General features: G+C 38.7%; 1 protein-coding gene across 7 annotated transcripts in view; it reads left to right on the forward strand.

Annotated features, from left to right (window-relative positions):
- The window catches only part of NFIB (nuclear factor I B), a 232,325-nt gene that overhangs the window by 187,245 nt on the left and 30,179 nt on the right, over positions 1-14,901 (forward strand). For 2 of the 7 annotated variants that reach the window (XM_046022303.1, XM_046022306.1), the window contains exons 7-10: positions 2,351-2,485; positions 6,323-6,507; positions 10,642-10,807; positions 13,958-14,040. In XM_046022303.1, coding sequence (XP_045878259.1) covers positions 2,351-2,485; positions 6,323-6,507; positions 10,642-10,807; positions 13,958-14,040 — 569 coding nt within the window. The remainder of the gene's footprint in view (positions 1-2,350; positions 2,486-6,322; positions 6,508-10,641; positions 10,808-13,957; positions 14,041-14,901) is intronic. The other 5 variants (XM_046022305.1, XM_046022307.1, XM_046022309.1 and 2 more) reach the window with 3 other exon arrangements.

Genomic DNA, 14,901 nt, shown 5'->3' on the forward strand with positions numbered 1-14,901 from the left:
GTGGCTCAGTGGGTTAAAGCCTCTGCCTTCGGCTCAGGTCATGATCTCAGGGTCCTGGGATGGAGCGCCACATCGGGCTCTCTGCTCAGCAGGGAGCCTACTTCCTCCTCTCTCTCTGCCTGCCTCTCTGCCTCGTTGTGATTTCTCTCTGTCAAATAAATAAAATATTAAAAAAAAAATCACATAGCTCTTAAGCGAAATTAAGTATTATTTTTGGCATTTTGAAGGTATCTTCGCTGAAATGAACTGTTTTTAAATGGTCTCAACATTTTTTCTCCTTTTTGTAGCAGCATTAATTCCTGTGCTTTCATTAGCAGTTTCCTTTCTTCATTTTTACTTCTCGAGAAAGATGTAAGGAAATGGTTCAGCAGTTCTGATAGTTCAGTGACAGCCAGCTAGTCACAAATTCTAGCTACAAAGACACCTGTCATTTTTGTAGACTGTGATGTCTACTGTTTTAACAGTAACATATCCATTCTTTAAGCACCAATGTGCCAAAAACACATATTTAATTTTATTGGATGCTTTTACCAGAGCTTATGTAGTTTTTCAAATGGTAAATCATAATGGTAACTAGTTTCTTATATTAATAGCACCATAAAAACTTTTTTTAAAGAAAGAATTCATTTATTTATTTGACAGAGAGATGACAAGTAGGCAGAGAGTCAAGCAAAGAAAGAGAGGGGAAAGCAGGCTTCCTGCAGAGCAGAAAGCCCAGTGTGGGGCTCGATCCCAGGACCCAGAGATCATGACCCGAGCCAAAGGCAAAGGGTTAAACCACTGAGCCACCCAGGCACCCCCATAAAATCTTTTTTAAAAACAACACCATGAGGTCTTTTTCTCTTGTTAAAAAAATTAAAAATAAATGTTAGATACATGCATATATATTTAATATGATGAAGTTTTAGGTTTCTTAAAAATAACTTCTTTTTTTAGAACTATAAATTGAAATATTTTTAAATGAAATACTGTGCTGTCTGCAGTTTGCTTCTAAGTGAAACGGGGGAGTGTAGATGGGCTAAAGGTGAAATAAGGTTGGCTATGAATTGGAATGATAATTATGGTATGGTTTTCTACCATAGCAATTGTCACACTGTTTTATACCTTTTTCTACCTCGGGTGTATCCCCTCCCTAGTTTAAGTTTTGTAGAGGCTGATGCTTAATCTGGTTCACCATTGTGTCTCCAGCAACTAGTGCAGTGTCTGGCATAAATTAAGCCTTCAATAAATATTTATGGAAGGAAGGTATTAATAAATCTGTCTTCTCAAGTGGTCTTCATGATTGCTATCTCCATTTTGGCTAGTTCATCCTCCATGGACTTTTGGGAGGGACGGCTTTAAACTGTAAACGTGTGGATCGTATTTTCTCATCAATAGCTGTTCCCAATCAGGGCAGGAATTCATATATTTATACACAAAGTCCATGGCCCCTCACCACGTGGGTCCTGCCAGCTACTCACTCCGTCCTTCATCTCTGTACTTCACCTCTCCACAGACTACTTGTACCGCTTGCTTATTCTATGCTCCCCCTTTTTGGAACGTTTCCTCTCGCTGGGAGTGTCATCCCCATCCACATTTTAAACATGGTGTCACTGAGACACCTTCCTTAACCTGAGGAGGCTGAGGTGTTCACTGCCCTGTGCGGTGAAGCCAGCAAACACCACACCACAACAACCCTTGCTTTCAGCACGCTTCCTCCCTCTCAACTGTTGACAGCCACTTTCTTCTTACAATTTTCTTCTTCACTGACAGTGAGTATCCCTACAGCAGTTGCTTTGTATTTTTTGTAACATCCTTACTTTACCCGGCAAATAGAGGAAGCCAATAAATACTTGCAGAATGAGCAAATTAAGGAATGTTTTCCGTAGAAGATGTTAAATCAATGATAGACTTACCAGCTTTCCCAAAGGTTGTTTTTCACATTTGCACCAGGTTTTCTTCGTTTTTTTTTTTTTTTTTTCCACAGTGTAGTCAGCAGGTCAAAAGACAAAGCCCTGAATCGTATAAATCTAAGAATGAAATGCTGAGGCAAAAAAGACCTTGATGTGAACCAAGGCGCCAAGGGAAACATGATACTTAGTTTTTCAAAAGTTCAAGATTTATTTAGCCTGAGAAATAATTCTGATGATAATTTTAATAAAGCCTTGCGTTAACTTCAGTGGAGATTGTTTCTGACAGAGATTTCAAATCTCCAATGTAACTGGGTCTTTAGCCCTCAGTGCATATTTTGTAGAAGAGCCAAAGTACAGAAATAATGAAATGTTGGAAAATGAGATTCCTTGTTATAATAACATGAATTTTATAGCTGGAGAAAGTCATAAACTTTGGGTTTTTCCCTCTTCCTTTGCAGATATGTCTTCTCCGACTACTATGAAGAAGCCTGAAAAGCCACTGTTCAGCTCTACATCTCCACAAGATTCTTCCCCAAGATTGAGCACTTTCCCCCAGCACCATCATCCCGGAATCCCTGGAGTTGCACACAGTGGTGAGGAGTTTCAAGCGTAGAGGAGAAGCCTCCCTCTTGTTGGCAGAGCTCACTGTCAGGGTTGCAGCAAGAGTTATAATTGTAGCTGTGGTGGCCATACTTTCTCAGCTGAAAGAGGAAGGGTCCTGATCCAATCCAATATTTTTTTCTTACCAATATAAGAGAAAAGATTTCCACGGCATTCAATTAAATGACATTTCTGAATGTATTTTTAATTGCCTTTACTGGAAAGATTACAAGCATAAGAAATTAGAAGGTACGGGATACATAGTCATCTTAACCGTAGCTTCAGGATTTGTCCCCATTCTATATATTTGACTAAAGAAAGACAGGATTTCAAATATGTTGCTGAGTTTGGAGCATTTCCAGAGGCATTAAGATATGTAGACGCTATTTCCATAGATGTTATTTTCTATACAAAAATCAATATTTAATTACTTATTTAGGAGGGAAGTTAATCACAAAAATCAGAGAGGTTTTTTGACAGTTTTTTTATGTGCACAAATAAATGTGGGCTAGTACATTTGATATTAAGTCTAATATCTTAATTTCCATAGGAAAAAGAATACCAGTATTTCACTTTTATACTTGACTGAACAATTAAATTTTAAATGAGATAAAATTAATAAACAATACTGTATGCTTTCTACCTATTATTCTTGAGCTGTAGAAAGGAGTATACTGAATTTTTGGTGGAGAAAGTTCCATACATAATATATATATAATATATATATAATTTGTAGCAATACTTTTCTTGCTTTACATGTATAGATAGTCAATTTCTTATTCCTCAAACAAATTCAATCTGAGTTTTAAACCTTTATTCAAAGGATATAACTTTAGTTCTAAAAAAGTCCTTGTCTTTGATCTCTAAGTATATGTTGATTAGTATCGTTGCTACTTTAAAAATGCACCGTCTTTACTACTGTCACTAAGAAAATATAAAACTAAGAAAGGAATGTGCAAATCAAATGCAGTATAAAATTTTTATATTTATATTGTTCGTACTGCTAAAATAGGTCAAAAAAATCAGGAACTATTTCATGGATCTCTAATGTTGATTATTTGAGCAAAATTCGCGTAGGAGTCTAATCATTCATGTATTATGACACCTGGTTAAAATATTCAGATTTCTGACACTGGGAAAAAAATTAAATAGTGTACTTTTATATAATGAAACCTAGATAAGCCTTCCACCTTGGTCCTTCACCAGATACTTACTCAATATGTAATGTATCAGGACTTGTGGCGAACACCTTAGTCATGAGACAGTTTCTGTCCTTGAAGAGCTCACGGTCCAGCAGGAAGACGAGGGGACCACATCAGCTAGGCACGGAATCTGAATAGGACTAGACACTTGGAAAAGGATTAGATGCCTGGAAGAGATGTGTTCTCTAAAGTTTAGAGAGTGCTCCACAAGAAGGAAGAACAAGGCAGGAGGAAGGTTGTTTCAGACAGAACAAACAGCCCGAATCAGTGTCGGAAAGGTCATTGCCACAGGAATTGCCGTCCATCCAAGGATCCACAAATATCTCCAGGTGGCCTGGGAAGAGAGAGTGGCCAGATATGAAGCCTACGAAGCGAGGCAGGGCGGGTTCCCTACAGCCCTTGAGGACCATACAAACCTGTGAAGTCGCTAGGCTTTTATCCTGAAGCAGTAGGGAGCCATTGAAAGATTTTTAGCAGAGAAGTGACATGCTTGAAAGGGCATCTTACAAAATTCATTCACGTGAGACTATAAAGGCTGTATCAGAAAGAGCAAGACTGGAGGAAAGGAGGCAATTAGGAAGGCTTTGCAATGGCACAGGCAAGAAATACATGTACATACATGTATGCATGTGTGAATTCTTTCATAAAGAAGGGAAACATTTGCTGCCTGTGTTTTGCTTTTCCTATTTTCAAGGACTAGAATGACCTTTATTGATACAAAGTAGCTGTTTTTTTACTTTCAGTTTGAAATACTACATTCTACTAGCTTCCATCGAGCCAGCCACAGCTTCTGTGAGCACCTACAAGGGAGCCCAGAGCCTAAGCCCTGACTTGATATGTGCCGGCGCCCCTGAACAAAAATCTCTTCCCCAACTACACTGACCTCAAAGCCCAGAGGGCCCGAGCTGGAGCTGCGTGTATATATCCTTCAAGGGCTTGTGTAGATGTGGGTGAAGATCATGGTTACATGGTCTTTAACCATGGTCTTCATTTAGATGAGATTAAGGGCACTTCAAAACCAAGTAAAAAAGATGCTCAATTTAACTTAGGTGTTTCCATCTCCTTAAATTATACTTTCAGATATGGGTACTTCTTCAACAAAGTAGTATGTCAGAAAGGAGTTCCATTTGAAGAAATAATTCAATTGTTCTCTGAAATGCATCACTTTGATGAAGGACGCACACACTTCAGTGTGTGGAAAGATCACATAAGACACTTGTTCAAATTGTACTTTCTGATGCCTTACCCCTGGAGCGCCTCAAGATCCAGTAGGTTTTTGGTTAGGCCCAGGAATCTGCATTGTAACAGCAGTCCAGAAGATTCTGAGTGACCCGGACATTCAAGAAGCAAAGTTGTGACCATAAAATTGAATTTATGACTCTTTGCTGAGATATGTTCTTAATTTCTTGTGTTTTCTGAAAAAAGCTTTTTTTGGGAAAGATAAGTAATATCCCTTTAAAACTGTGTGTGTGTGTATATATATGTGTGTATATATATATATATGATTACAAAGTTGGAGATAAGTTAGTCCAGATGATTTTCATTAATAGGTCATGGAAAGAATTTATTTTTCATATTGTTTGCTAAGTTGTTTCATAAAACACTAAACATTTATCATATGTAATTTCCTATGATTTGGATCAAAACATTAAATAGAAACAGACATTTAATCTTCACTTCTACATATATTCGTTGGTACTCTTAAGTTGTACTTATGTGGTTATTTTCCTCAACATTATAGAGATAATGATCGTGCAATTACAGTCTTTCCCATTTTTCAAACTTAAGAATTATATTTCAAATATATGACCAAATAAATTATGGTCATACTGATGCTGAAAAATTACAGCACAATTAAACATCATCTACATCGCATATGTTTTATATATTATTTCCCTTTATAAAATATGTGATTTATTGGTAAGTTAATATGAGTATATGAACTTTTAAATTCACATTTCTGGAGGTTTTATTCTTAGCCTTATCTTAATAACATCTTTTAAGCTACATGTAATAAAATTTAGAGTAGGAAGAAAAAATAGTTACAGAATAGAGTTCTTTTGGTTTTGAAAGGAACAAATTCATTAGGAAAAAGAGATCTCAGGTCCTACGATCAAATGTTCATAAGCATTTGTCCAATGATCTGATAATTATTCAGCACATTATTGTTTCCTAATTATTGGCTTCTCTTTTAACCCACCCCCTGCTAGGACGTATAGGGAAAATATTTATTTAAAATCGGAGTCCACTTTTGTTTTGAATTTCGGTAGAGAGTGTGTGTGCCCCTGCATTTTAATTAATTCTGTGAGTTGGTCTGGACCTAAGACACAAAGACTTGCTGATCAGAGATTGTATTCTGATGGGAAATGACTGCTTAAAGGAACGTTTTTATGAAATATTGGCTTCCCCCATTAAAGAGAAGCTTCCTTGGGCTCAGCGTTCATAGGACCGGGAAGCCAGATTGCTCGCTCCCCAGAGTGGGGTCGGAGCTGTGCGTTCTTACTGCGGGCGGGCGGGGACCAGCGAGTGGGTGGGTCCCGGGGAAGCAGGGACGAGCCTTCCGCGTGCGGCGTGCCGGGGAGCGGGCGCCGCGGCTGACCTCAGTCTCCCCTTTTGTATCCCGTGCAGTCATCTCCACTCGAACTCCACCGCCACCCTCACCGCTGCCATTTCCAACACAAGCTATTCTTCCGCCAGCCCCATCGAGCTACTTTTCTCATCCAACTATCAGATATCCTCCCCACCTGAATCCTCAGGATACTCTGAAGAACTATGTACCTTCTTATGACCCATCCAGTCCGCAAACCAGCCAGGTAAAAACGCGAGAGCGAGTAAGAGGCGGGCCTAAGGGAGATGGAACAGGTCTGACTCTCAGACGTGAAGGTTATTCAGATGGTGTGTCTGGCAGAACATCGAGCTTTTGAAAGCCATCTTCAGGAAGGTTCTGGGTGACTCAGTAAGTTTTTATTTAAAGGTGGCTGAATGACAGGTAGGAAGTGTCTTGCCCCAAAGGGGCACATTTGTGAAGATGTTTCTGGTTTGACGTTTTTGAATTTTCATTGACTGAAAAGAAAGTTTATGCAGAAAGTACATTGACAAAAAAGCTCAGAGCTGGTGTTCACACCTCTGAAATACCGGGTTTAGCGCAGACACAGAGTGCTTATTTCAGGCAGGAGCAAGGTATGCGTTAAAATAAACACACACAAAAGAACTTACAGTCCTATTAGAGGCCAACTATTAGGTATTAAAATCAGCTTTGGTAATGTAAACATTGTCAGTGTTTGATGACTACTTGAATATTCTTTGCACAGACATGACTACATTTAACAATGAATGACATTACCAGAAGTGTCTTTTCTTTTTTTCTTTCTTTCTTTCTTTCTCTCTCTCTCTCTCTCTCTTATTTATTTATTTATTTATTTATTTTTTAAATATCGTGCACTGGTTTTAGGGTCTTCTTTTGTGCAAGTGTAGTGACTCATATCCCTTCCGCACTCCTTAAAAGTGTGGCTTCTTCTGTGGAGAGCTCACTTCATAGCGATTTGATTCAAGAGCACTCTTCATGATCATATAGGTAGGCTTTGCGGCAGAGCTGGCACAAACTGTAATATCCAAAGTCTGTAATGTAGTTTTGATCTTCAGGTCTGGTATGTAGCATTGCTGCTTTACCTTCAAGACTCCTGCCCACTCCTCACTATACCTTTTAATGCTCTGAGAGATTGTCATAAGCATTCTGTCTTTAATGTCGTTCAGTTACTCAAATGCCAGTGAGTAGTATGTGCATATTAATTTAGAATTAACAAAGAAAAGATCTGAAGAAATCAATTTTGGTCATAATTGTTAGAATGAAGCAAAATGGTCTTTTTGGGGAACGTTTTGAGTAACAACATAGCCAACGCCATTTGGGTTGCTTAAAAAATTACCTGTACTTTTAGTTCTGTTGACCAATAATACTAAACTAAAGACACCATTCTTGAGTTGTGACTTTGTAGTTAAGCCATTTGTATTTTAGAAGAAAAGGTCCAAATGGTATAGCACTTTTGGTGACTATAATAAGAATTTTTAGGTAAAAAAAGTGGGATCTTAGTATATCAGTGTAGAAATAAAATTTGCGGTCAGATCATGGATTCAAGAGTCTCAGTTCCATAGAGCATTTTGCTAGACTCAGCTGGGAACAGTGCGCACAAGGTCTGATTTTAATTTGAGTAGAATTTCCATGAATAACAAAGTCTAATTAAGACATCCATTAAAAGTCCTTAACGTTAATTCAGTGTGGAAAATCTGAGAGTTCCATTGGATTTTTTTTTAACTGATGTCTTAATTAGGCACTGTTAGGGGAAAAATTATGCAAATTAAAATCAGGCCCTTAGTGTTACACATTTCTTTAATTATTCAGTGCTTGTTTTAGGTATATTTCCATTTCTTTATAAGTTAAGAGGGCATATTAGGTGATAATCTGCCTTATTGTTCTGCTTTTCTTCCTATTTTTAAGGTAAAGACTGAGCTTCTGAGAGAAGCATCTTACTTTCATCTCAATTAAAAAAAAAAAAATCCCCTCTCAGGGTTTTGTATAATAGGAGCGACTATGTACTAGGCAGGGTAATCCATTCCCATTGCGGTTCAACTTTATCTTCAGATAAGATGTCTCTCTTTTCCTTTCTATGCTGTGAAAGTTCAACTAACAGCCTTAAAAGAGAAGCTTTATAGTATAGCTTCATCTGAACCAGTAGAAAACCCAAAAGGAATAACCCTTCCATTTTTTCAGACCCTGAATTCCAGAAAATGTGTCTGTTGGGCTTGGGACCTACTTGTTTCTTTGTCAGTTTTATCCTTTTTAAATGAGAGAAATGTCTGTTGGTTCATGTCAATGCCATTCTAGTAGACAAAGCTTGCAGAATGAGCGAGGTCATATCAGATCCTGTGGCAGCATTTTCTTAGCATTATTGTCATTCTTCTGTCCAGTGTTCTCAGGTGGGTCCTATGGAACTGTTTCGGTGAACACAGTATACAGAAATGCTTTTTACTACTGAATGTACCACCAATGATAAAGCGAGATCGCTCTTCTTTCTTGAGGAAGATACATACAATGGTCTTTTGCAGCATTCAGATAACCAGAATCCAATGGTCTGCTTTAGAAAAAACTACTTTTTCCACTTGAAAGGAAAAGGCATCTTTCTAGTAAACTGCAGAATAGTTTTTATGGGCACATCATAGCTCCTTTGATTTTTAACTCCAACTGAAAACCGGTTAATTTGCATTTCAAAAGAGGACTTTTGATATTTACCTGTTTAGCTCTAAGCCAGGGCGAGGGTTGGGGGGGAGGTTGCTGAGGGCTTGTTCACCTGTGGTCCACTATCCCCTCCCAAATTTCCTCCAGCCCAGTACTGATTTTGATTACCGAGTCTAGCCACTGAGATGCCTCATCCTCCCCACAGCAATTTGGAGATTAATTGCATTGCTGCTGCACCGATTAGCGTGAGACAGCCATGCTATTCAGTGGATTATTTTAAATAAAATTAGTCTAAAGATACAACTCTCATAGGTTTCCGTAGGGGGGAAGCGCTGGTCAATTTTCCTGACATAAAGTTAAATACTTAAAATTACCCATGATGAATAGGCAGGATATTCAAGAAGTCCATTTTCTTTATAGAATAAATAATGTGGCCTCTGAGGAACCCAACCCAAGACTTAGTTCATGTCTGTAAGTTACAGGATTTAAGTGTTATTAGCTGTTCATCTTTTTGTCTAAAGAAATGACTCCTGGTCATTTATGGGCAGGTATTTAGATAAATATTCTGCTTCATTGCATTCTTTGCCTTTAACAGTACTGATTAGAAAGGCTAAATATTTATGGAGGATACTCTCATGGCAAATCGGGATGAGCACCAGACAGGGGAGAAGTCTAACATGAAGGGTAATCAAGACTAGTGTTCTCAGTCTAGAAAAAAGCATTCCAGTATTTTTTTTTTTCCAAACAGTGTACCCTTAGGATTTTGTCTCCTACCACAGATGCTATTTTCATACCCCGGGCTAAAACTCGGATATTAATATCTTCTCTATCATTGCCCTGGGGATTCTCTCAGTTGCTCCCCACAAGTGTCAACAATAATGCTTTGTGTAACTCTCCATGCCCGGCCCTGGGGGAGGAACTTAAGCAACAAAGTATATTTGATTGCCCCTCTGCTTTACTTCAGTATGTTTTTATTGACTTTGGAAATCTTTTATTTGAGCTGTAAGGTCAGACCGAGTCCATCATTGGCTATCATTGTGTGGATCTGAAATTTTAAATGCTTTAAATATCATTCTATCTGCATGTCTGAGTAAATCAGCAAAAGGGAAGTGGAGATCCTGGAATTTAAATGGTTTGGTATGTGTGTCCCAGCATCCTTGCGAATGATGGAAGACTAGAGTTTCTGAATGCAGAATGTGGGCCTTGACTAGAAATGATGGAAACCATTGAGTTTGATGTGTTCGATCTCCTTAATACTCCATCTTCTTTGTGTCAGTGATAGCATCATTGGGTGAAAATTATGTTCTGAAAGCCCAAACTGACTCACTGTAGAAAACGAAGAGAAGAAGGAGGCATGGCTCAAATTCTCCCTAGGTCAGGAAGAACTTACATTGTTGTCTTGGGCTGAGCATGTAAGTCTCCCCTTGAGTCTTCTGTGCTACCGACCGAAAGGATCAGTTCTGCCTGGCTCTCCGGGGGGTTGTAAAGACAAACTCACCCATGCAAAGTGTTTTGAAGGTGAAGATGTTCTTTGAAATGCTGCTGCTTCTTTTTACTACTAACCACTGGTTGGTCTCTGTGACTCAGACTTGAGAGGGCTTGTGGCGTTCCCAGCAAGGACGCAGGGTTCCCGCATCCAAGTGCGCTGAGTGGAGCTGTTGGACAAGATGACTGCCTTTTGGATTGTTTCACCGGGCATTCTGTTTTTGTTTTGTAGCCTAACAGCAGTGGTCAAGTGGTAGGGAAAGTGCCTGGCCATTTCACACCTGTCTTGGCACCCTCTCCCCATCCCAGTGCAGTGCGACCTGTGACCCTGACCATGACAGATACTAAACCCATCACTACATCCACTGAAGGTGAGGCAGCTTCACCTACAGCAACCAGTAAGTATTTCTGTAGGAAATGAGAAATGTCCATCAAAGGCACCATTGGATACCTGATCCAAGGTGGAGAACAGGACAACTTTTTGGACCCGATGGAGATTTCTCATTTATGTGGAACTAGCAGGCATGTATGTGGCCTGGCTATCACAAGCTCTCTCTTATCAAATTTCAGTCCGTACATCATATTTGAAAAGGGAGAAGCTTATTCGTTTGAATTAACAGCCTTAACAAAAATGACAAGTCATGCCTGCTCGTTCAAGGTATACATTGAAAAAGACACCGAATAACATAATGTAGTGTTCGAGGTTTCTCGGTCACCCAGAGAGAGAGCAGATCATTGTTACTTATTGGAGCATTCTTATAGAAATCAGTGTCCTTCACAAGGCAGATTGGATCCGTGCCTCTGGAAGATAATTGCACGTTTATATTACCGTAGGTTATGTCACTGCAAAAAAACAGTTAACACAATATTGGGTGCAAATGAGGACATTTGGAAGCTGAGTATTAGGTACATGTAAGCTACCTACACTGTCATTGTGACTTTTTTGTTTGTTTGTTTTGTTTATCATGGTACATCAGGTACTATGCTTTTTAACACGGCCATAATATTTGAAATGTCAGATATTTAGCCAGTGAACTTGACATAGAACATACCAATAAACCAATGAATCCTTTGCTTCTTCATACAGAATACTCATCAATACAAAGAAAATTATGTCCCAGTTTTTCAATTGGCTTCGTCCAAACTAATGGGCTTCCTAGAACTAGTACAGTGGAATAGAGAAAGTTCTAGTCAGGAGGAATTAGCCCACTCCTTGTCAATTATGCATTCCATATCTGAAATTCAGAGGTGTCATTTTCTTTCCTAGAACAAAAAAATTGACATGCTCTGTTCTAAGTGAAATTACAGAAACCCCACTGGCTCTCTCTTTCTCAGGTTTTGGAAAGATGTTTTCTTTTTTTTTTTTTTTTTTTTTTTTTTTTGATGGGGGGGGGCTTCTGAAAACCTAGGAAGGAACACTACAAGAAAAAAGGACAATAGTTTGAGGGTACAGTGAATTCAGCATTTCTTTCTCAAAATTCATGAGACCCCATCGCCTAATCAGTCCAGGTAGACTTGTCATTCCCATCAATAATCATTAATTTTTCTAACTGGTCTGTTGGTAAAGGGTCCAGTGAGCACTTCCCTGAATGCACAGATGGATGAAATCCAGTCCAGGAAGACTAAAAATTCTTTTGTTCTAAAGATTAGCTATGTACACTGCAGCCACTCAGATACTTTTAAAAGTGGATGTGTTGGCATCTTTTAGCAAAGTCAGCCATTTAAATTAAGACAAATAGAAACAAAGATTTTTTTTTTTTAATTTTTGAAAGACTATCAAAGGATAAATGATCCAAACCAAGTTCTAGAAACTTCAGGTACCTACCCTTCTAGTGACATTAATAGATGACATTCAAGGGAAGATCAGACCCCAATGATCACAGCTCACTATGTGAGTGCTGTCAGCCTGCTTGCTGATGCATTATTCTGGTACTCACCTATAGGTAGGTCAAAAAGGGATCTGATTTGACTCATAAAATTGCAAAATATTCAGAAGGGATATATTGGTTGTGTAAAGATGGCTGTATCAGCCCATTTTCCACTCCTGCTTAAAAGAAATATAGTGAGTTGTTTTTCTTTCCTCTACACAGGCTTGTAGCTCTAGCTCTCGAGACAGCGCTAATAATGAAAAATGGGTCATTGAACTGATAAGTCAATAAAATTAAAGAAAACACATAGACCAGGGAAACCTCTTTCTCATGGCTGAGAAGAGAAAAATACTGCAAGCTTGTTGCGACTCTTTAAGGGCAAGGCCTTTCTCCAGCTATCCATGCTGTACATTGAATCCCAGAAGCCTGGACATTGAGTTGGGGCCCCTGGCTCTTCTGGCTGTCCTTGGATGAACCTTTATTCAGGAGTAATTAATAATGAATTGTGAGCATCTTCACTGTTTTAAAAAGTTAACCTAACAAAACCCTCAGTGGATCTAATTCTGCAACCCTTCAAAGGAACATGGCAGAATTAATATATTTGGTTAAAAAAAAAACCCCAAAACCTTTTAAAGGTTAATGTCTGGATTTCTTATCAGTCTGATAGTGTTAAACCAAACATTTTAGCTTCCTTCAGACCTGTAGATGTAACATGAGTGGTGAAAATGTAGTGCTTCTTTTTATTCCGGCATGGGGCAAGGAGAATGCTTTAATGCTGGGAACTCCTTTCCTAAATGTGAAAACAAACAAATCTGTAGGAATAGGGAGACTTTTTTTTTGGAAAATTCACTGTGTACCAAAAAGCACCTCTACAAAAAGTACTTGCAGGGTGAGACTAAATAACTTTAAGAATATTCACCACTGGTCCTTAGTGCCTGGTGGCCAAGTATTTCAAAGGTGTCACCATCCCTTCCCTGGACCAGTCACAAGAAATTGACTTTTTGTGCTTATGGAAAAGAAAGAATTTTTTTTTCAAAAATATTTCTATCAAATCTAAGGTCATTTTCACACTAAATGAAATACTGACTTAATTCACTCCATATGATATAATAAGTAGAGCTCCTCCCTCATGTTAGGAATATTAGATTTTCTCTTCAGTAAGACATGTTTCATTTTGTATCATCAAGCACATCTGCTTAAATCCCGTTCATTACAAGCTTTCACTTTTTCCCAATAGAAATAGAAATAAGACTTTTAGTCTTACACTTAGAATCACAGACTATCATTGATGCTCCCATTATCAGACAACTACTATCTGGTGAAACAGGACACGTAGGAAAAGGACCCTTTTACTTAGCCAGTCCTTGGTTCTCCTGCTGGACTGTACCAGAGCATGTAAGCGTGCGGTGCCCACACCAGAGGCCGGGATGTGGTTAATTGGACAGATTTTTGGGGAGGGAGGTAAACGGGTTGAGTTGAGATCAACTGCCATTTCTTTTGGCAGTTGGTGTCACTTGGTGTTCCCTCAGATGAAAGAATAGAGAAATAGACACTTTTTTTTTTTTTTTTTTTTTTTTTTTTGGTTGCCTGTCCCACGTCCTGGGTTTTCTTTTACATGGACAGGGTGTTCATTCTGATAGTTCACAATTTTTATCTTTGTTTTTGTTCTTCCTTAATCAGCCTACACAGCCTCAGGCACATCTCAAGCCAATCGATATGTGGGACTAAGCCCAAGAGACCCATCCTTCCTACATCAGCAACAGGTGGGCAAGCTTCACCCAGGTGTGACGGTGTAGCGCGCTTCCGCATTGGTGCTCTCTCCATGCTGCCTCTCAGATCTGGACTCAGAACGGGGCTCCCGGGGCTTCTGGGAAAGAAACAGATCATTTCATTTTCCAGAATATTTTCTCATTTATCCTTTGTTTCTTGCCTCTCTAAACAGGCTTGCTCACATTGGCTCAAGACCTTTTCCATCTCTGTGACCTCTATCCATAACATCCATGAGTACACTGGGTCTCGGCCAGGGTATTTTCCTCAGTCTCATTGGCTATTGAGAACTTACTAGCCTTTAGCTTCCGAAGACCAAAAAAAAAAAAAAGAAAAGAAAAGAAAAGAAAACTGATTTTAAAAAAGCCCATTAGGGTAGAAACAGGACACAATTTGTGTTTTTTGAGCTCTTTCATATTTTCCAGATGTTTTACTCCTCATTTTGGACTTCTAGTCCAAGAGGATGAGTTATGAAGCTAAAATCTCGGGCGACACATCATTCCTGGTTTAATAGGTTTAAATTGGTTTACTGATTTCAGATGTGATAAAACACTTTTTTTTATTCTGCTTTCTTACATCATTTATGTTTCAAGTAGCATTTTAAATTTCACATCTCATTAATGCTGTAAATTTAATGCAAATGAAGTGTTTACCCAAACTGTGAAAATATACAGCCAGGATTAATGGTGGCTTATAAACAAATTAGCCACAGTCAAAAGCATGGAACATACCAATACAGAAATCCCACGATTCTAGTTAAGGGATAACAGAAATAATTCTAAACACTTCAGAATTTAAATATATTTTATGATGCATATGTTTGCTGCTCTCAAACTCTGATAGCAGAGCAGTTCGAA

This window comes from Meles meles, chromosome 11 (genome assembly GCF_922984935.1).
Source record: "Meles meles chromosome 11, mMelMel3.1 paternal haplotype, whole genome shotgun sequence".
Taxonomy (NCBI): Eukaryota; Metazoa; Chordata; class Mammalia; order Carnivora; family Mustelidae; genus Meles; species Meles meles.